The 22,080-nt window shown below is 42.5% G+C and overlaps 2 protein-coding genes across 8 annotated transcripts in view; one reads left to right on the top strand and one right to left on the bottom strand.

Moving 5' to 3' along the window:
* Positions 1-18,166, bottom strand: part of MRPS27 (mitochondrial ribosomal protein S27) — a 104,010-nt gene extending 85,844 nt beyond the window's left edge. The window contains exons 1-2 of one of the 6 annotated variants that reach the window (XM_027519887.1): positions 18,061-18,166; positions 6,702-6,779 (exon numbers count right to left, since the gene is read on the bottom strand). In XM_027519887.1, the coding sequence (XP_027375688.1) occupies positions 6,702-6,779; positions 18,061-18,133 (151 nt within the window). In that variant the 5' untranslated portion in view covers positions 18,134-18,166. Of the gene's footprint in view, positions 1-6,701; positions 6,780-7,950; positions 8,272-18,060 lie in introns of those variants that run through there. The other 5 variants (XM_027519885.1, XM_027519882.1, XM_027519884.1 and 2 more) reach the window with 5 other exon arrangements.
* A 42-nt stretch (positions 18,167-18,208) lies between these two features.
* Positions 18,209-22,080, top strand: part of PTCD2 (pentatricopeptide repeat domain 2) — a 31,829-nt gene continuing 27,957 nt past the window's right edge. The window contains exons 1-2 of one of the 2 annotated variants that reach the window (XR_003507143.1): positions 18,209-18,365; positions 19,777-19,869. The gene's annotated coding sequence lies outside the window, so the exon portion shown is untranslated. The remainder of the gene's footprint in view (positions 18,366-19,776; positions 19,870-22,080) is intronic. The other variant, XM_027519888.1, reaches the window with a different exon arrangement.

Below are 22,080 nucleotides of genomic sequence, written 5' to 3'. Positions count from 1 at the left end.
TCCCTGGGGTCGCCAAGAGTCCGACACGACTGAGCGACTTCACTTTCACTTTTCACTTTCATGCATTGAAGAAGGAAATGGCAACCCACTCCAGTGTTCTTGCCTGGAGAATCCCAGGGATGGGGAAGCCTGGTGGGCTGCCGTCTATGGGGTCACACAGAGTCGGACACAACTGAAGTGACTTAGCAGCAGCAGCAGGTGGTCAATTAATTATTTCCAAAGCTGCCTCTTCCATACAAACTATAACTCAGGATAACTAAACTGTTGATGAAAAGAAATTCTTTAACAAAAATTTTCTGGGTAATAAATGAGGACAAAATTACAGAAATAAAATAGCAACATTTTGCAGCTTCTAATGAAATAGATCTAAGCAATGCTCACAAATGGCCTTTAACATTAACATGACAACCAAATGCTGTGTGTCTCCTGACAACAGTAAATGACACTTCTTATGAAGTACTCATGTCAAAAGAAAAAACAAAAATACAAAAAATCTGATCAAGCTTTTCTCTCAATTGCCAGTTTTATAAGGATGGTAAAGGAACATATTAAATACCACCATAAGGATGAAAACGGCAAATCTAGAATGTGGGAAACTACAAAAGACTCATTTTCTTCAAGAGATAAACGAAGAGAAACCTACAGATTAAAATCATGTCAACATATTGCAATGTATGGACCTTATCTGAAATCCATTTCAACAAACTATAAATTAAAAAGTGTATAAGACATTTGAGGAAATGTGAAATTGAGCAAATATTTAATAATGTTAAGGAATTACTAATTTTTAGTAATGGTATGAGTGATAGTATAGTTATATATGTATATTTTAAATCCTACCTATTTTTATATCAAAATAAGTATAAAATGATCAGATAACAAGAATTTATGAAAAAGTAATCTGGTGAGGTAGTAGGGGCTTCATGAAACAAGACTGGCAGGGAATTGATAACCACGATTCTGGGTGACAGACCCTGGGGGTTCATTATATACTATTCTCTCTACCTCTGCATGTTTCCATTAAAAGACTTAAAAAGAGATAAGATAAGGGGAGAAACATAACCAGCTGCATTGCCTGGACCTTATGTGCATAATCATTAAAAAATGTATCAGTATTAAGGAAACTTGAACACTGACTTGATATTTCATATTTAAATGATTATTAATACTATAGGTGTTACAACAGTATTAGAAATATCTTTTTGAGGTATGTACTGAAAAAGTATGGGTAAAATGATATATTGTCTGAGATCTGTCTCAAAATCATCCAAAAGATCAGGATGGGGGAATAAGCAGATGTATAGATGAAGTAAAGACTAGCCATGCGGTAGTAACTGTTGAATAAAAGTGATGGGTAAAGAAGATTGCTTATACCATTCACTCTACCTCTGTATGTTTTACATTTTCTATCATAAAACATTTTAAAAACTAATAATAACCTATGGCATTCATTAGAAGTCAGAATAATGGTTTGAAGAGGGGAATGGGAACCACAGTAAGGGCTTCCGGAGCGGTAGGAATGTTCTTTTACACAAGTTTGTTCACTTTGTGATAATTCATCAATCTGTACATTACAATTCGTGAACTTTTCAATATATAATATACTACAATCAAAAAATACTTTTTAAAAGTAAGAGATCCACTGCTTCAGTGCAAGAGAAGACAGTCAGGCAGAGTTGCAAATAACTACAGCAATCACTAAGAAATCTACTTCTGAGCAGAAAGACAAAAGAATACTATATATGTGCGTACTAAGTCGCTTAAGTCACGTACTACTCTGTAAGATCCTATGGATTGTAACGTGCCAGGCTCCTCTGTCCAAGGGTTTCTCCAGGCAAGACTACTGCAGTTGGTTGCCTACTCTTCTCCAGAATAATGTATAACCCTAAGCGAATGTTGGATCTGGTCTCGTTTTCCTCAACTCCAAGGGAAATAGCAGCTGCCTCAGCCTGCTGTTGAGTGCCTGTGAAGTGCTTAGCACAGAGCCCGGCACAAAGACTGCAGTGACGAAAAGGTGCCTTCCGACTCGTGTCAGAGGACCCGGCCTGCACTCATGGCCTGCCTGCCCCCAGATTACGTATACTGCACTCCTGGCTTTAATCTAGACCTCCGCAATAATAAATTACTCTCAGACGGGAAACTGGACAGATCCCCATCATCCCTCACTCAAAGTTCTAACACAAAACCATTAATGAGACTGAACAGAGGCACAGCAGCTGCACAGTGATTCGAGAGCATCCAGGTCTCCTCCGCCAGTATTTGTGGAAGCAAAATCACTTAAGATGAGGGAAGCCAAAGCCCCACACCCACACATCTTCGCTCCCGGCAGCGCGATCCACTGCACCCCACTCCATGCCCTCCAATGGGGACGCGCGGAGTAAAAGCCTCATATCGCCCCCTGCGCCTTCCCCCAATCAGCGAGCCCGCACCAGAAACACAGCGCCCAATCAGAGCGCTCCACATGCCAAAGGCAGCCCTCCACGCACGTCCAAAAGGAAACGCTTCCCAAAGGGCAGTGCCCGAACACCGGGCTCCACTGGCTTCTGGGGTCTCCGGAGGAGTCACACTGCCACCTACTGTCCAATCATGGGAATGCACTCCCAGGTGTACCGCCTGATTCTCAGGGCCACAGCCTAGCCAGAAGGCTCCAATACAGAATTTGGAAGCTTCCCTGGTGGCTCAGTGGTGAAAAATCCGCCTGCCAGCCCAGCCAGAAGGCTCAAATACAGAATTTGGAAGCTTCCCTGGTGGCTCAGTGGTGAAAAATCCGCCTGCCAGTTCAGGACACACGGGTTCAATCCCAGATTAGGGAAGACCCCACAAGCTGCGGAGCAACTATGCCCCTGCGCCACAACTACTGAGCCTGTGCTATAGAGCCCTGGAGCCCCGCCTATCCGCGACCACTGAAGCCTGTGCGTCCTAGTGCCCAGGCTCTGTAGCAAGAGCCATCACACTGAGAAGCCTGCACACCTGCTCCACCAACCAGAGTGCCCCCCGCCCCGCTCCCGCAACTAGAGAAAAGCCTAAGCAGCAAGGAAGACCCAGCACAGCCAAAAATAAATTAAAAAAAAAAGAATTAAGGAAAACGTGCAGTGATACCACACATGAATGCAAGTTTTAATAATATTGTTACACAGTAGGAAGAAAATATTGTCTTAGCCTCTTTTCTTCCAAGCAGTTTGAGTTTCCAAACCTCATCTCACCTCACACCCCAAATTATTCCTTTCACATATTTCTGCAGCAGCTACTATATGTGAGAGTATGATCTGGAGCAGGCATTATCATCATCCCTAATTGATAGGTACAGGAACCCAGTTAAGAGACATAGGTTCTGAAAGCTGGCAGAGGTGGGAAAAACACCCAGACATTTTCACTTCAAGTGCACACTCTTGACCACATCACACAAGGTACAAAGTGCTGTAAGATACAGGATGAGGAAAAAATCACTTCTGACTTGATAGGGCCCCGGGATGTACAGAAAGGATTATTGGCAGGATAGTATTCAGGAAATGGTGGCTGGTATGTACTGCTTTTCTAAGTACATTAATCTTAACAGAGGAGACAGTTACCTCCTGGTATGCTTATTCTTTGGCAAAGAGCATCTGCTCACTCAAGAATCTATGACAATATTTCCTAGGTTTGTCTCTGAATAACAGAGCTGATCCATACCAAAGCACCAAATATAATGGCTGTTTCCTAATTTTCCCTTCATACCTAGGAAAGTGTTAATAATAGCTTTTATGCAATTCTTCATCTTCATTTCTGTACTTCCACAGCACTTTTCATATAATTCATATATGGCACATCAGAATAAGCTTTGCAATATAATTAACTGAGCCCATGTTGCTTTCATCATTAGAATAGTGGTTCCCAAAAGAGTACCAAAAGGCCCTCAAGGACATTTCAGAATACACAGCGGTATTTTTTCTTTCTTGACTGTCAAAATGACTGTAGGACATTACTGGTAGAAGGGGCTTCCCTGGTGAATCGGCGGTAAAGAATCCGCCTGCAATGTGGGAGACCCGGGTTCGATCCCTGGGTTGGGAAGATCCCCTGCAGAAGGGAACAGCTAAGCACTCCAGTATTCTGGACTGGAGAATTCCACGGACTGTACAGTACATGGGGTCGCAAAGAGTCAGACATGACTCAGCACCTTTCACTTTCACTTTTCACTGGGTAGAAGTCAGAAATGGTAACAGGCAGTACCGACACTGACAGCCACAACAAACACTAGCCCTGCTGGGGGCAGCATGTTCAGTATAGAAGGAAGATACAAACACGGATGACAGGAAGGCAAGGAAGAGCTCTGCAGAGAGATGAACTGAGGTTTCAGAACGAACTCATGATTTGTAAAATACGTACGTGTAAGCTCATATACATATACGAGAATACACGTATGTTTACGTGTGTATGTGTACACATTTTTCCTAGCTCTGTCCACTAAATGGGCAAAGCCGCAAAAATTCCACAGTGGCAAGGGGACGCCTAGTGCACAGACCTTGGTTTCTAATACCATTCCCCAGTAAAAGGAACCAGCGCTCTTTGGAGAAATTCAGTTGGCCCTTGAACAAAACAGGTTTGAACTGTGCAGGTTCACTTACACATGAATTTCTTTCACTAAACGTGTACTATAGGATTACACGCATGATCCACAGTTGGTTGAATCCATAGATGGAAACTTGGCTTGGAAGAAATCACTTATAGGGAGGACCACCTAGAAGCTATATGAGGATTTTTGTGCTGAGGGCGGGTGCCCTTCACCCCCATTGTTTAAGGGTTAATTGAAACTGATTTCAGGGTTACAGCAGGAAAGGTACAAGATGGAACACTGGGAGCCAGCTTGAAAGGGATTCTATTAGCCAAATTTGAGACAGTTCAGGAGAATCTGACTAACAAAATGATCGTAAGGATGGTAATGAATCATTAAAAGAAAAAAAGCAATTTACAAGATTATATTGATAATAAACAGAGAAAGAGCAAGAAGTGGGAGAAAAGGGAGGCCTCCTGTTTACAGTAAATACTGAGTACTAATTAGTAAATGTGGAAGTATTAATGAATTTGGAAAACCATCATGATAAAGACTGATTCTGCAGATGAAATAAAGTCAGGATGCATGGTAACTAACTATATGATAAAAATTGCCGAGGTCCAGCCCCGGCTGATCCAGGGTATTCCAAGGGGAGACGGCGTCGGTGACTATTTAAATATTCATCGAAGATATAAAGAGTAATAGAATGAGGATAACTCAGTAGGAAAATTCAGTGGAGAAGAGAGGCTGAGTAGCTTGGTTTAAGCGGAAAATCAATATAACCTGTGACACCAGGTTAGCTCTGACCACGGAGGCCGCAGGCGCCCTCTGGAATAGCGGAAGGTGCCCCCCCTTAGACACCTTCTTGAGTGGGTCTTAGAAGCCCAGGCAAATAAATGGTCGCAGAGGACCTCCGTGCTCCAGAAGGAAACTTCAGCCAGAAATTGAAAAGAAAGAATGACATGGGGAGACCAAGCTTTGGTGAGCAAGGCCCGTAGCTTTATTTTCAACAGGGGTTTTTATACCCTAAGTTACACACAGAGGATAATAGGGGATGCAAAGTCAGCAGTCTTTGATCCTTATCAAAACCAGGGTTTCTTTCCTGCAAATTTATCGTATACAAATGGTTTGGGTGATTTACATCATCTTCTGGCCAGAAGGCCTATTAACATTTTATGACTCTTGACAAAGGTTTGTCAACGATAAGACTTATTTTCTCTAAGAGTAATTATTTTAAGGTTTGGCGCCATCCTCCGGAGGTGTTAGATAAAGTTACATTCCTACAGGGCAGAGGTGCAGTGGGTTTACAACAAAGGAAAGAATTTATTACCTTAAGGGTCTAAAGTTGCTAACACCAAGACCACTACTTATTTTTTCTACATACCAACTATATTAATTAATACACATTCAAGGATACAGTACAGGGGATGTGGAAACCTGGCAGCAAGCATTGGCTCATCAATGAAATCTTTTACTAGTTTTATTCTGACAGTTTCTAACTCTCTCAGAGGCTCTAAGCTATTTGAATATCTTAAGCTTCCCGTGCCTCTCTAGGCTGGGAGACTGTAAACAATCGTATGCATAGCTGTAGGAGTCCGGGTAAACTTGTCAGGCAAGTTAGAGAGCTATCTGAGGGGTTTAGATTTAAACACTCCTAATGCCCAGGAACTTTATTAATTGGAGCTGTAAGTTAACTCTTGGTCAGAGAGAGCGAGATGGTGGTGGGGGACAGCCCCTAGTAAAGTCAGAGGTGAGAGCACAAAGCAATAAAGTAGGCAGACTCTGGTTTTTTGGGGGGTAGATGCTCAAGAATATCCAGGGGGACTCCTGAGGCTCAATCCCACCTTTGCGTATGCCAAGCCTCCTTCCTCATGACCTTTGTCATGAGTGGAGTGCCTCTTGCCGGCTCCCGGCTTCAAATGAACAGAAAACAAGACAAAATAATGTTTACATAATCCAGAGAGACTGTCAAGGCAAAAATGAAAGAGAAATTTGCAAGAAAGAAAAAATAATTCTGCCACATGTGAAACAATAGTCTAATTCTTTTTAAGACTTAAAATATGCTTATTTGATTGGATTATTATTAAAGCATTTCACATATATCTCAAGAATATATAGTAACAAACATGGAGTGATTGGAAACGACATATATAATAGCATGGTGAGTACCTACCCAGGTGACAATCTTCTTTTGCTCTTGCTTCCCATTTGCGGCTGTCCTCATATGCTGCAGAAAGTAGGTATCTTTTACCTGAGGAAAAACACAATTACCTCAACAGGCATGGTTTCAATACATGTTCAATTTATACATCTGTTTTTATTAAGGGTATCTTTGCCACATTTTCCATTTACTAGACTATTTAAAGATATGCTATGAAACTGTAACCAATATTGCACAGGTTTACAATTCAGTTCATGACAATATGCATTCAACCTCTCACAGGAAGAAAATGCAGAAAACCTATTCAAATTTCTAACATTACTAGTAAAACTGCTGCTAATTTTGTTCCTAATACTTTAGACTTAGGAGCCATTTGTTTCCACTGACAAAGAGCCTAGATAAGCTTTAAAATTCCTTCTTAGAACCCAAAATACTTGCTGAATGGTTGCTTAACTCATTAAACGACTGTTTATCATCATTAGTTAGTCCTAAAAATTTCCATCTGACTTGGATCAGCACATTTACCCTTATTTCACATACAGCAAAGAGTACCGAGCACCCAGTGGGTAAATAAGGAGTCTAACCAGCCAGATCTGGGGTGACCCACGAGATGACGCCTGTCCAACGACCGGCACGCAACAGTGCTCAGTACACAAGAGCTCAAGGAAGAAATGAGAAAGAAGGAACGACAACTGAAAATGAAACTTATTATCCTTCAAAGACACAATCAACAAAGTGAAAGGGTAACTCAGAACAGGAGGAAAATATCTGCACATCATTTATCTGATTAGAGACTTTTACCCAGAATCTCAGGTTCCTCAGAAACCTCTATGCAGGTCAAGAAGCAACAGTTAGAAACGGACATGGAACAAAGGACTGGTTCCAAATAAGGAAAGGAGTACATCAAGGCTGTATATTATCACTCTGCTTATTTAACTTTTATGCAAAGTACATCATGCAAAATGCCAGACTGGATGAAGCACAAGCTGGAATTAAGACTGCCAGGAGATATCAATAACCTCAGATATGCAGATGACATCACACTTATGGCAGAAAGTGAAAAGGAACTAAAGAGCTTCTTGATGAAGGTAAAAGAGGAGAGTGAAAAAACTTGGTTAAAACTCAACATTCAAAAAGTGAAGATCGGTTACGAGCTTGCTTAATACGATTGTCGTCTCTTTCTTGTTGAAAATGTCTGGCAGGGGCAAAGGAGGGAAAGGGCTAGGTAAGGGAGGTGCCAAGCGTCACCGGAAGGTCTTACGGGACAACATCCAGGGCATTACGAAGCCCGCAATTCGCCGTCTTGCCCGCCGTGGTGGTGTCAAGCGCATCTCAGGGCTCATCTACGAGGAGACCCGTGGAGTGCTCAAAGTGTTCTTGGAAAACGTGATCCGCGATGCAGTGACGTAGACGGAGCACGCCAAGCGCAAGACGGTCACGGCCATGGATGTGGTGAACGCTCTGAAAAGCCAGGGCCGCACCCTCTACGGCTTCGGTGGCTGAGCTCTGCCTGCGGCTTATCGTCAGATTCCAAAAGGCCCTTTTTAGGGCCAAAAAACAAAAACAAAAACAAAAAGTGAAGATCATGGCATCCTGTCCCATCACTTCATGGCAAACAGATGGGGAAACAATGGAAAGAGTGACAGACTTAATTTTCTTGGGCTCCAAAATCACTCCAGATGGTGACTGCAGCCATGAAATTAAGACACTTGCTCCTTGGAAGGAAAGCATATTCAAAAGCAGAGACATTACTTTGCTGATAAAGATCCATCTGGTCAAGGCTATGGTTTGTCTAGTACTCATGTATGGATTTGAGAGTTGGACCATAAAGAAGGCTCAACACTGAAGAATTGACGCTTTTGAACTGAAGTGTTAGAGAATACTCTTGAGAGTCCTCTGGACTGCAAGGAGATCAAAACAGTCAATCCGAAAGGAGATCAGTCCTGAATATTCATTGGAAAGACTGATGCTGAAGCTCCAATACTTTGGCCACCTAATGTGAAGAACTGACCCGCTGGGAAAGATTGAAGGCAGGAGGAGAAGGGGACGACAGAGGATGAGATGGTTGGATGGCATCACCGACTCGATGGACATGAGTTTGAGCAAGCTCCAGGAGATGGTGAAGGACAGGTAAGCCTGGCATGCTGCAGTCCATGGGGTCACAAACAGCTGGACACGACTGAGTGACTGAACAACAAATAAGGGGGGAAAAAAAACCTCTTACAACTTAAAATTTAAAAAGACAACTCAACAGAAGAATGGGCAAAGGATCTGAACAAACATTTCTAAAACATACATACACATATAAATAGCACACACATAAATATATGGCCAATAAGTATATGGAAAGATGTTTAATATCATTTCCCATTAAGGAAATGCAAAATATACTGAAATACAACTACACATCCACTTAGGATGGCTATGATCAAAAAGGCAGATGACAACAGCTGTTGATAAGGACGTAATCTGGCTCATACACTGCTGGTATGAATGTGAAATGGTGCAGCCACACTGGAAAAGTTTGGCAGTTCTGCAAAATGTTACCATGGAGTTACTAGGTAACCCAACAATTCCACTCCTACATATATACCTAAGAGAAATGAAATCACGGATCCACACAAAAAATTGTACACAACATTATTCATAATAGCCAAAGGGAAAGATGCAAATATCCATCAATTTATGAATGGATAAACAAAATGTGGTATATTCTTATGAAAGGAATATTATTCAGCAATAAAAAGAAGTACTGATACATGCTACATGGATGAACCTTGAAAATATTATGCTAAGGAAAAAGCCTGTCACCAAAGATTACATATTACAATATTCCATCCATATGCAATGTCCGCAATAGGGAAATCTATAGAAACAGAGGTGTATTGGTTGCCTAGATCTGGAGGGTAGAGGAGCAGGAAAACCTGGGGGAAATGCGGTATGACTGCTAATGAGTACGGGGTTTTTTCTTCAGGTGATGAAAATCTCCTAAATTGATCGTGGTGACAGCTGCTGCACAACCCTGTGTATGTAACAAAAAAACTAAGCAAGCATTAAATTGACCACGTTAGATGAATGTGAACTAAATCTAAATAAAGCTGTTTAAAAAAATTGAAAAGGAATGAATGGCAGACAGCTCCCTGAAGGTCACAGCAGACCATAACCAAACACAGCTAGAAGGCATGGGAGCTGATCACACACACCATTAGGACGCTACTGTTATTCTCTATCCATTTCCCAACTGAAACAAATATAAACACACCTGTGTGTGTTTATACCCAAACCAGCACCTCCCTTGTCTTCAGCAGGGAGTCTAGTCAGACTTTACTAGAATAATACGTGTAAATTTGAGGTCTAAAGCTTAAGCAATGATGCAATAATATTAAAAGCTCCCAAAGATTGCCTCAAAAGGGAATAAAGATATATATATATTTTTTTTTAATTTTAATTGGAGGCTAATTACTTTACAATATTGTATTGGTTTTGCCATACATCAACATGATCCGCCACGGGTGTACACGTGTTCCCACTCCTGAAGCCCTCTCCCACCTCCCTCCCAGTACCATCCCTCTGGGTCATCCCAGTGCACCAGCCCCGAGCATCCTGTATCATGCATCAAACCTGGACTGGCGATTCGTTTCTTATGTGATATTATACATGTTTCAATGCCATTCTCCCAAATCAAAAGATATTTTTTAAAAACAGCAACTATAAATGACTAGATGCTTGGAACTTAGAATACATTTTTCACAGAAACGATGTTCTAAATTGTCAGTTACATTCCTGTGTCTGTCAAGAAGGATGAATAAAATCCAATGGAACTGATGCATTGCATTAGGGGTGCAGCTGTACACCAGGTCAGGAGTGAGCAGACCAGACCCTGTAGTTTGACCCTGTAGTTTTAAGTGAAGGAGTTGGCTGGGTGACATTTAAGGTGTCTGCATGTTCTAACAATCTGATACAGAGCCAAAACACACAATTCAGATAACCCATTCATAATTTACGACAGCATTTCTATGCAAATTGAATTTCAATTTCTAAAACCAGGTAGATCACTCCCTTCTGTGGGAAACAAGTACAGCCCTTTTCTCTCCATGAGCATAAGCTGAGGAGGGGACGAACGTGTTAAGATGCTTCAGTCACGTCTGACTCTTTCGTGACCCTACGGACTGTAGCCCTCCAAGCTCCTCTGTCCAAGGCATTCTCCAGGCAAGAATACTGTAGTGGGTTGCCATGCCCTCCTCCAAGGGATCTTCCAAACCCAGGGATCGAACCCACGTCTCTTACGTCTCCTGCACTGGCAGGCGGATTCTTTGCCACTACAGCCGCCTAGGAAGCCCAGTTCAGTCAGTTCAGTTGTGTCCGACACAAGTCGTGTCCGACTCTTTGTGACCCTATAGACTGCAGCATGCCAGGCTTCCCTTTCACCAACTCTCAGAGTTGACGCAAACTCATGTCCATTGAATCAGTGATGCCATCCAACCATCTCATCCTTTGTCATTCCCTTCTCCTCCCACCTTCAATTTTTCCCAGCATCAGGGTCTTTTCAAATGAGTCAGTTCTTCGAATTAGGTGGCCAAAGTATTGGGAGTTTCAGCTTCGACATCAGTCCTTCCAATGAATATTCAGGACTGATCTCCTTTAGAATGGACTGGTTGGATCTCCTTGCAGTCCAAGGGACTCTCAAGAGTCTTCTCCAACACCACAGTTCAAAAGCATCAATTCTTCTGTGCTAAGCTTTCTTTATAGTCCAACTCTCACACCCATACATGACTACTGGAAAAACCATAGCTTTGACTAGACAGACCTTTGTTGGCAAAGCAATGTCTCTGCTTTTGAATATGCTATGTTGGCCATAACTTTTCTTCCGAGGAGCAAGTGTCTTTTAATTTCACGGCTGCAGTCACCATCTGCAGTGATTTTGGAGCCCCAAAAAATAGTCTCTCACTGTTTCCCCATCTATTTGCCATGAAGTGATGGGACCGGATGCCATGATCTTAGTTTTTTTAATGTTCAGTTTTAAGCCAACTTCACTCTCCTCTTTCACTTTCATCAAGAGGCTCTTTAGTTCTTCTTTGCTTTCTGCCATAAGGGTGGTGATATCTGCATATCAGAGGTTATTGATATTTCTCCAGGCAATCTTGATTCCAGCTTGTGTTTCATCCAGCCCAGCGTTTCTCATGATGTACTCCACATATAAGTTAAATAAGAAGGGTGACAATATACAGCCTTGACGTACTCTTTTCCTGATTTGGAACCAGTCTGTTGTTCCATGTCCAGTTCTAACTGTTGGTTCTTGACCTCTCAGGAGGCAGGTAAGGTGGTCTTGTATTCCCATCTCTTTAAGAATTTTCCACAGTTTTCTGTGATCCACACAGTCAAAGGCTTTGGCATAGTCAATAAAGCAGATGTTTTTCTGGAACTCTCTTGTTTTTTTCAACGGTCCAACGGATGTTGGCAATTTGATCTCTGGTTCCTCTGCCTTTTCCAAATCCGGTTTGAACATTTGGAAGTTCACGGTTCATGTACTGTTGAAGCCTGGCTTGGAGAATTTTGAGCATTACTTTGCTAGCTTGTGAGATGAGTTAATTGTGTGGTCGTTTGAATATTCTTTGACATTGCCTTTCTTTGGGATTGGAATGAAAACTGACCTTTTCCAGTCCTGTGGCCACTGCTGAGTGTTCCAGATTTGCTGGCATATTGAGTGCAGCACTTTCACAGCATCATCTTTTAGGATTTGAAATAGCTCAATTGGAATTCCATCACCTCCACTAGCTGTGTTCGTAGTGATGCTTCCTAAGGCCCACTTGACTTCACATTCCTGGATGTCTGGCTCTAGGTGAGTAATCACACCATCATGATTATCTGTGAAGATCTTTTTTGTGTAGTTCTGTGTATTCTTGCCACCTCTTCTTAATATCTTCTGCTTCTGTTAGGTCCATACCATTTCTGTCCTTTATTGTGCCCATCTCTGCATGAAGATACCCTTGGTATCTTAGAGATACCAAGGTATCTCTAATTTTCTTGAAGAGATCTCTAGTCTTTCCCATTGTATTGTTTTCCTCTATTTCTTTGCATTGATCACTGAGGAAGACTTTCTTATCTCTCCTTGCTATTCTTTGGAATTCTGCATTCAAATGGGTATATCTTTCTTTCTCCTTTGCCTTTCACTTCTCTTCTTTTCACAGCTATTTGTAAGGCATTAAATTGAAGTTTAACAGATTTAAACTGAAGAAAGTAGGGAAAGACCACTAGACCATTCAGGTATGACCTGAATCAAATCCCTTACGATTTTACATATTTTACAAATAGATTCAAGGGATTAGATCTGTTAGACAGAGTACCTGAATAACTATGGATAGAGGTTCATGACATTGTACAGGAGGCAGTGATCAAGAACATCCCCAAGAAAAAGAAATGCAAAAAGGCAAAATGGTTGTCTGAGGAGGTCTTACAATAGCTGTGAAAAGAAGAGAGGCCAAAGAAAGCCCAAGGAGGGGACTGTTAAGCTATATATTCCAGGACACCAATGACTTATATATTCTCTACTTGTTATTACATTTTCTTACTTATTCTCCATTTCTTCTCCTAACATATGTTTTATTCTAGTGTAAGACATCAGTCCTCCTTATTCTAAAGTGAGAAAAAACAGTTATCTAGAATTATGTTCATGATTTTGGTACTGGGAGACATAAAGCAGGGAGATGATGGTGGGGAAAGACAGGAGTCCCAGAATGTCTTGTGTGGTTTTTCAAGGGGATCACGTGACTGAAAACAAAATAAATTAGAACTAGTAAATTTACAAAAGATAAGCCCACTAACTTTCAAATATATGAACTTTAACTGTTTGCTTACCATCCCTGGTAGCTCAGATGGTAAAGAATCCACCTGCAATGTGGGAGACCTGGGTTTGATCCCTGGATTGGGAAGATGCCCTGGAGGAGGGTATGGCAACCCACTCCAGTATTCTTGTCTAAGCGACTAAGCACACACCATTTTCTATCTCCACTGAGGATAGAATGAAAGGAAATGGGTATAAGGATAAAGAATTTAAACTTGCCAAGTGGAAATTTTTCCTAATAGAAACCAATGGCAAACACAGTAATGAGTTATCCAGTGTTGTAGGCAGAATGTCTCCCCCAAAAATGTCCATGTCCTAATCCCCAGAACCTGTGAATGTTAGGGTACATGGCAAAGGGGGATTAAGGTGACAGATGGAATTAAGATTGCTTCTCAGGTGGCTCAGCAGTAAAGAATCCGCCTGCAATGCAGCAGATGAGAGAATTAAATCCCCAGATCAGGAAGATGCCCTGGAGAAGGAAAAAGCAAGCTCTTTCCAGTATTCTTGCTTGGGAAATTCCACAGACAGAGGAGCCTGGTGGGTTGCAGTCCATGGGGTCGCAAAAGAGTTGGACATGACTTAGTAACTAAACAACAACAACATGGAATTAAGATCAGCACATCAGCTGATCTTAAAATGAGGAGACTGTCCAGGGTTACACAGGTGGACTCAATGTTTTTGTTTTTTTAGCCATACCTCGGGGCATGTGGGATCTTAGTTCCCCAACCAGGGATTGAACCTGTGCCCCCTGCACTGAAAGCACAGAGTCTTAACCACTAGATGGCCAAGAAGTCCCCAGGTGGATTCAAAGTAATCACAGGTCCTTAAAAAGTAGAAGAGGGAGACACTTTGTTAGTGTGGTACATGAAAGGCAGAGTGATATGAGAAGGACCTGACTTGCCACTGCTCACTTTGAAGACGTTTGAGTAAGGAGCCATCAGCCAAGGAATGAAGGTGGTCTCCAGAATATGGGAAAGGCTAGAAAAACAGATTCACCCCTAAAGACTCCTGAAGGGAATACATCCCTTTCAAAACCTTGATTGATTTTAGCACAGTAAGACTCTGTACCAGACTTCTGACATACAGAACAGTAAGTCTATGTTGTTTTAAGTAAATCTATGTTGTTTTAAGCCACCAAATTTGTGGTGATTTGTTACAATAGTAAATAACTACACCTTAAGACAGACATTGGAGAAGGCAATGGCACCCCACTCCAGTACTCTTGCCTGGAAAATCCCATGGATGGAGGAGCCTGGCGGGCTACAGTCCATGGGGTGGCTAAGAATCAGACACATCTGAGCGACTTCACTTTCACTTCTCACTTTCATGCATTGGAGAAGGAAATGGCAACCCACTCCAGTGTTCTTGCCTGGAGAATCCCAGAGACGGGGGAGCCTGGTGGGCTGCCATCTATGGGGTCACACAGAGTCGGACATGACTGACGCGACTTAGCAGCAGCAAGACAGACATTCGATTTTCTGTAAACCTTTTAAATCAGGATATCCATCTTTCTAAGATAGTTGGTAGTTGAGAGGTCTGTATATTAACATTAAAACCAGAAACAATTTCCATGAAGTCAGGAAGAATGATGAGTGGACAATGAAACTGGAAAATCTAGATCAGCTTCTCCAACTTTAATGTGCATATGAATCTCGATTAAATGAAGATTCTGATTCAGCACGCCTGGGGTGGGAACAGACCCTCAGACAACACTGAAGTAGCAAGCGGATAGGATGTTATCAGCCTCACAAGTTTAGCTCTCTCAGACCATTTAACCCCACTCTAACTATGCCACCCAAGCAGATAAACCCATCTTGAACACGCTTACCCTTTAGGCAGTCAACTTTTAGAGCAACAATATTCAAAGATAACTATCCACTGAAAAATGAATATTTCCTCTACTTAATTCTGCCCCCAAAGACCAGGATTTTGGAGCTTAGTAAATACTTATTTATAAAAAACTTGCTTTTTGTATAGTTAATTTGGCTTTTGGTAAAATGTCTCCAAACATGTTTTCCATCCAAAGGGAAGCAGTGTGATTGTGAACACAGATAGGCTTTAGAGTCACAAAATCTAAATGTGAATCCTAGCCTTCCATAAATATTATGAAAATCTGGACAAGTTACACCAGGCCTCTTAGCAGTTTTCTTCATATGTAAAACGGGGAAATATTGTATCATAATCTAAACGAGGACGTATACAATAGTAAGTGCTTCGCCTAATGTCCACTCTGTAGTAAGTGCCCGGTAACTTTCCTTCTCTAGCCTCTTCTTATACTGAAACCCCTTTTTTTGGTTCACCTCAATAAATCTTGCTTCCATCCTGTTGATTATTTTAGTTGCCTTTATTTATCTGTTGTAAGGAGAACAGATGGAAGTTCCAATGTATTCCAAATACCGATTTGTCATGAATGTGTATGAATTTTTTCCTCTTTTATCCTGTAATGGTTTAAGATGTTTTGACGACTTAAAGCAAAGCTCCTTATCAGCATTCTCAAACCCCCAGAGGTCAATAATGTACTATTTTATTTGGGGGCTACATTTTATTTTGGGGCTTCCCTGGTGGCTCAGTGGTAAAGAATCAGCCTGCCAATGCAGGAGATGCGCGTTTGATCCCTAGGTTGAAAAGATCTCCTGGAGAAGGAAATGGCAACTCATTCCATTTTTTTTCCCCTGGGAAATCCCATTGACAGAAGAACCTGGTAGGCTACAGTCCATAGGGTCGCAAAAGAGTTGGACACAACTTACTGACCAAACAGTAACATCTTATATTACTTGCCTTATAGCCTCCAGTTCCTGATTTCAAGATTCCTTTCATCTGTGGTCTAACCCAGTGCCTGTGCAATGTAACTTTCTGCAATAAAGGAGCTAGCCACGACAGTGGCCACTAGCCACAGGTGCCTACTGAGCACTTAAAATATAGCTAATGTTGGGCTTCCCTTGTACCTACTCCAGTATTCTTGCCTGGAGAATCCCATGGACAGAGGACCCTGGCAGGCTACAGTCCGTTGGGTTGCAAGTCAGACATGACTTAGCGACAAAACCACCACCACCAATGTGACTAAGGAACAGAATTTTTAAACTAAATGAAATAGCCACTTACAGCTCATGGCCACGACAGAGGGACAGCACAGGTATAACCGATCACAAGTTCACTGTTTCAATCTTAGGTCAAATCAGTAACTGGAAATTCTCTCAATTCACCTTTATTTAATGCCCATTCCCTGGTTACAATGACTGGTCCCAAACATTCCAAGCAACTATGATACTTTCCCTGATTAACAATACAAGGTCTTGTTTAAATTGAAAAGCATTTAGTAACAACCCTAAGTAAACACACTAGTAAACAGCTACACCCCTAATGCTTACTGAGGTGCCAAGTACTGGGCAGACTACTTTAATGTGTGGCAAGAAACATTTTCATTAGCTAGGTCAACCAGCTAATCCTCAGAAAACTTCTGGTGGCCAATGATAAGGTTTCACGTTGATATTTAAAGATGTGTGGAGAAAAACTATGTGTTTCTTTTGAATAGGGGCTAGAGGAGGTACGTTAGAAAGAGTTGGTAACAGGCATGGGAAAAACCAATGGTGATTACTGTAGCCGAATCACATAACCAGTTACACCTGTCAGGATTTAGCTTCTGTAAATTAAAAAAGTTTTTCCCAATGTCTTCATCAGCAGGTCCTTTAGCGTCATTCACGCAGGTATCAAAGTATTTCAAAACTATTAGCATTTACTATTTGAATGGAAAACTTCGGCGAAGAAAGGTCAAACAAATTGCGCCCGAGGTCATCAGGTAAACTGAGATTAATAATGAGAAATTCATCCACCCAGTGAAAACCAGGGTCTGGCCACGCGTCAGGTGTTGAGAAAGTTTATGCTGCTGCTGCTGCTGCTGCTAGGTCGCTTCAGTCGTGTCCGACTCTGTGCGACCCCATAGACGGCAGCCCACTAGCTCCTCCGTCCCTGGGATTCTCCAGGCAAGAACACTGGAGTGGGTTGCCATTTCCTTCTCCAGTGCATGAAAGTGAAAAGTCAAAGTGAAGTCGCTCAGTCGTGTCCGACTCTTAGCGACCCCATGGACTGCAGCCCAGCAGGCGCCCCCGTCCATGGAATTTTCCAGGCAAGAATATTGGAGTGGGGTGCCATTGCGTTCTCCAGAACGTTTATAACACCCCTCTAAAGAAACAACAGCGAGAGAGAAAATTTTCACAGCCCCAGGGAAGGCGAAGGGGTCGGTCACATTTGGGCTTTTGAGGGGCAGCAAAAAGACCACCACCCGAACACATAAACGCGGAAATCATCCGCAGAAGTTCTCATACCAGAACTTGCTCTGCTCTTCACACCTCTGGATAAGAAAACACTATTTTAGGGAGGGAGATGGGTCAGAGACCTTATCTCCCCTTTCTGTGCTACCAAACACCTCCAGTGGTTTCTTCTTTCCTTAGAAGTCCATTACTCCTTTTACTCAAGGAACAGAGTTCTCAGGCGACCTAAAGAAGCAGCCCCAAGAAAGAAGCAGACACCAACCTGCCAGAGAGAGCTGAGGCACCAACACATTCCGCGCCAGGAGGATCGCGCGCCGTACCGTGGGGGCCGCCATCTTGGAGCATGCCAAAAGGAATGCTGGTCCGGGGGAGGCGGGCAGAGGAAGGGGCGGAGTCACGGTGCACGCTCCGCCCCCTCCCCGGTTCCCACAGATGGTGCGGCCCGGAACAGCATGGCGGCTACCTTGCGGCCCCCGAAGCAAGTCCTTCTGCTGCATGCGCTGCGAAGTTTGGTGTATCATTGGGTGGGAGGCTCTGGTTCTACCTGCTGCCTCTGCCCTCTCGGAGGTATTCGCGGCCTTGGGCCTTGAAGTAGGGGTTGGGTGAGACAGAAGGGAGCTTTACACCTCAGTGGGCATCTCTTTGGAGAAATAACAGCGCTCCAGTCACTCCCTGGCCGACAGTAACCGAGCATGCCCTCCCCCTCTGCTCCTGTGTGCAGTGGTGGTCTCTGCCTGTCGTGGACGCCCCTGTGCCGGGGAATCAAAGGACAGCTGGGCTGGAGTCTTGACCTTGGGGCTGTAGTATTTCCTTGGATGGAGTTGTGCTGCTTCCCGGGAACACCCCGCTCCGCCTTGGGCCTACTGTTCTGTAGAGTCTGGGAGGGGAGGAGGTCTAAGACTATAGAGTCCAGCTCTAAATAACAATCTGAAAGACTCTGAGCAGCTTCCTTTATTTCCTTCCAGAATTATCCCTTAATATCTTTGTGGAAATGGTTAAATTTGACAATGCTGGCAAATGATAATAAAAGATTTAACACTTTGTGTCAGGCTTTACTACATTTTACATACATTCTTTCCTTTTGTCATACCACCTAGTGATAGAACTACTGTTCTCTTTATTAAGGAAAGAGAGAAAGAAAGAAAGTGAAGTCGCTCAGTCGTGTCCGACTCTTTGTGACCCCATGGACTGTAGCCTACCAGGCTTCTCCGTCCATGGGATTTTCCAGGCAAGAGTACTGGAGCGGGTTGCCATTTCCTTCTCCAGAGGATCTTCCCGACCAAGGGATCGAACCCCGGTCTCCCGCATTGCGGGCAGCTGCTTTACCCTCCGAGCCACCAGGGAAGCCCTCATTAACAAAGGAGGATGCTAAGTAATTGCTGTAACCACTGCTCACCTTTATAGAAATCAGCAGCAATTTTTGTTGTTACACTGTTATTGTTGTACACAGAGTTCGTATAGTGGACGATTCTTTGGCCATGCTCCAGTTCATGCATAACCCAGCATTTTAAAGAAATAATGTTTCCCAAACTCTTCATTTCTGCTAAGTTGTGGTGAGTGAATCCTGATGTATCTAGTGAATACTGAAAGTTCAAATCTGAGAGATTACAGCTCCTCATTTCGAAAATGACAATACTGGGAATTCCAGTGGTCACACTATAGCTACTACTTCTATCCTATATGCTTCTACCTGTTTAAACCAAATCTAGATATACCTGTTTTGTTATTTGTCTTTTGGAGTCCAGATTCTTGTCCCCATACACAATCATTAGCTCCTTTCACACACACAGGTAAGACTTGTGGAGGATTTGCATTCTCTGGTAGTTTGGAAATTTTTTTTCCCTATGAGGGTGACTGTTATAACTGTACCAGTCTAGTGAGGATCAGATCAGTTATTAGAAAGAGACGGTCAAACTCTACACATGTTATTTGCTAAGTATAAAATAGTCAAAATGATTTTACTTTCTCTGATTTTTAGCTAAAAGATACCTACTTACAGACAGTATTGTGAAATTAAAGGAGTTTCAACGTAAGAAGGTGGCTGTTGCATGTAATCTTCCTGGCACCAAAGGTAATCAAATCTATTTAATTCTTTCATTGATCTGTCATTCAGCTTTCCTCTGTCTTTATCCCTATTCAGTCTCTCTTTCAATGGCTTTGGATCTCAAAAGAAATTGAGATGATTTATTCTTAGTTCCTAGTCTGCCCCTGTGTGCACCTTTTATTTCACCATTCTCCTCTTAACCCTTCTCCCAGGACCCCAGAGAAATACTGAAACTAGCTCTGCATCCAGTCCTCTAGATCAGTGCCTCTCAGTTAGGCTCAAGGATGAGCAGCAAGTAAGGGAGGGATAGGAATGCCAAACCTGGGCCCCAAACGATTCGTCTGCACAGTAAAGTCGGAGAACTGCTCCACATGACTGGCCTTCAGACTTTTGATGCCACCCTCAGTAAAAAATACAATTTGCCTTGCATCTCTAGTACACACATACATATCTATAGATAAATCAAATGAAACAAAAATGTATGATGTATTTTCATGTTTTCCAGTCTGTGCTGAAAGAATCAGTAGTCTAAAATAGGTTTCTTTAAAAAAATTAACAAAATACTGATAATTGCTGTGGCTGGGTGATGGACACATGGGAGGTGATTTCTCTCTACTTTTAGGTATGTTTGAAACTTTCTATGTAAAGAGCTAAAAACCCTACCACCACCCCTGGTCCTGTTCCCTTTCAGCATCTGAGAAATCTTGTTGCATTCATTTCCTCTTGTCCTGCACATTGAGTTTTCCCCAGTAATTCAAATTCTTTTATAAACAGAGTAAGACCCCTCTCTTTTTTAATAACTCTTTTGTATGTTCTATTGACTTCTTCAGCTTTCCTCCTTCTCACTGTTGGATGTTGTAAGCACCTAATGAACACTTGCTTCCCATCTCTACAGTCCAGCCCTCCAGAAACCAGTCTTCCTTTACAACTCTGCTAACCATACTGTTATACAAAATCACCTACAGAACAAGAAGATAAAGAGTGACAGAGAATTGAGTCTCCACTTTAGGTAGACTCAACCTAGATTTGACTTTAGCCTTTTCTGCTTACCCCAAGTCGCCTGGAGCTCTGTAAAGTTTGCAGTTAGGGCTTCATGTCACAGTCTAGTTGTTACTCAGTTGTCATAGTCTTTCTAAGGCTGTGCTGGTCATACGTATGTTCTGAAAGGCAATTAGCATCATGAGTGCCACGCTACTCCACTCTCAAGTATTTACATATAAAATCCTGTCCACATTTCCTCATTATGAGGACCCACAGTGGTACTTTCTGTCTTATAGACCACATCATATACAAACATCCCCCTTCTCCCCAGGTTCCTAGCTCTTCCATAGTCGATCTCACCCTTTGTAGAATTCAGTGTAATTTCCTGTTAATCTAGTCACGTTCTCCCCTCACCACCTTTCCCCCGCAGTTCCATGCTGTGTCTCGTGCTGATTCCCACACCAGCGATGCCAAACTCCGTCAGCTCTGCCAACCCGACCCAGCCCCGTCCCTCCTCTGCCGCTTCTCTGCGTCCACCACACCTGGTCTCTTTCTGCTGCTTGATTTCTCTCTTCTTTCCTATTATGTTTATACTGTCACGTGTCACCTACTCTGTCAGTGTTTTCAGATACCTTTATGTAAATGTATCTTGTCTTTTCAGATAGATTCTAAGCTCTTTCACGGCAGGAACCATACCTTATCCTTCCCTGTGTCTCTCACACAAAGAAGGATACCTCTGAATATGAATATACAATAAGCACCTAAATCTTATTGTTTGTTTTAAAATACAAATTACATTTGCTGAAATTTTGGACATATTGAGAAGTACAAGATGTAAAGTCATCCTATTAAAATCTTTTTAGGTTGGAAATTGTTTAGAAATATTTAATAGAATAAATCCTCGTGACGGAAGAATGAAATAAGAATAAAAACCTCTGTGATTTCTGGGCAGTTACTACATGCTGGGCTGTGTGCTAAGGGCTTTACTTTACTCGCATTATCTCAGGGTGACCCCATGAGGTCAGTATCATGATCTTCACTTTACACATGAATCAAGTCTCACTCACAAGCCTCCCCAAACCTCCCTATAGCATGCAAATGGCAAAGCCTAGATTTCAGCCCACACATGCGTACATGCTAAGTCACCTCAGTTGTGTCTGACTGTTTGCAACCCCATGCACCCCACCAGGCTCCTCTGTCCATGGGATCCTCCAGGCAAGAATACTGGAGTGGCTTGCCATGCTCTCTTCCAGGGGA

The sequence above is a fragment of the Bos indicus x Bos taurus genome, chromosome 20, assembly GCF_003369695.1.
Source record: "Bos indicus x Bos taurus breed Angus x Brahman F1 hybrid chromosome 20, Bos_hybrid_MaternalHap_v2.0, whole genome shotgun sequence".
In the NCBI taxonomy this organism is placed as follows: Eukaryota; Metazoa; Chordata; class Mammalia; order Artiodactyla; family Bovidae; genus Bos; species Bos indicus x Bos taurus.
This window is presented reverse-complemented; position numbering and strand designations above follow the sequence as displayed.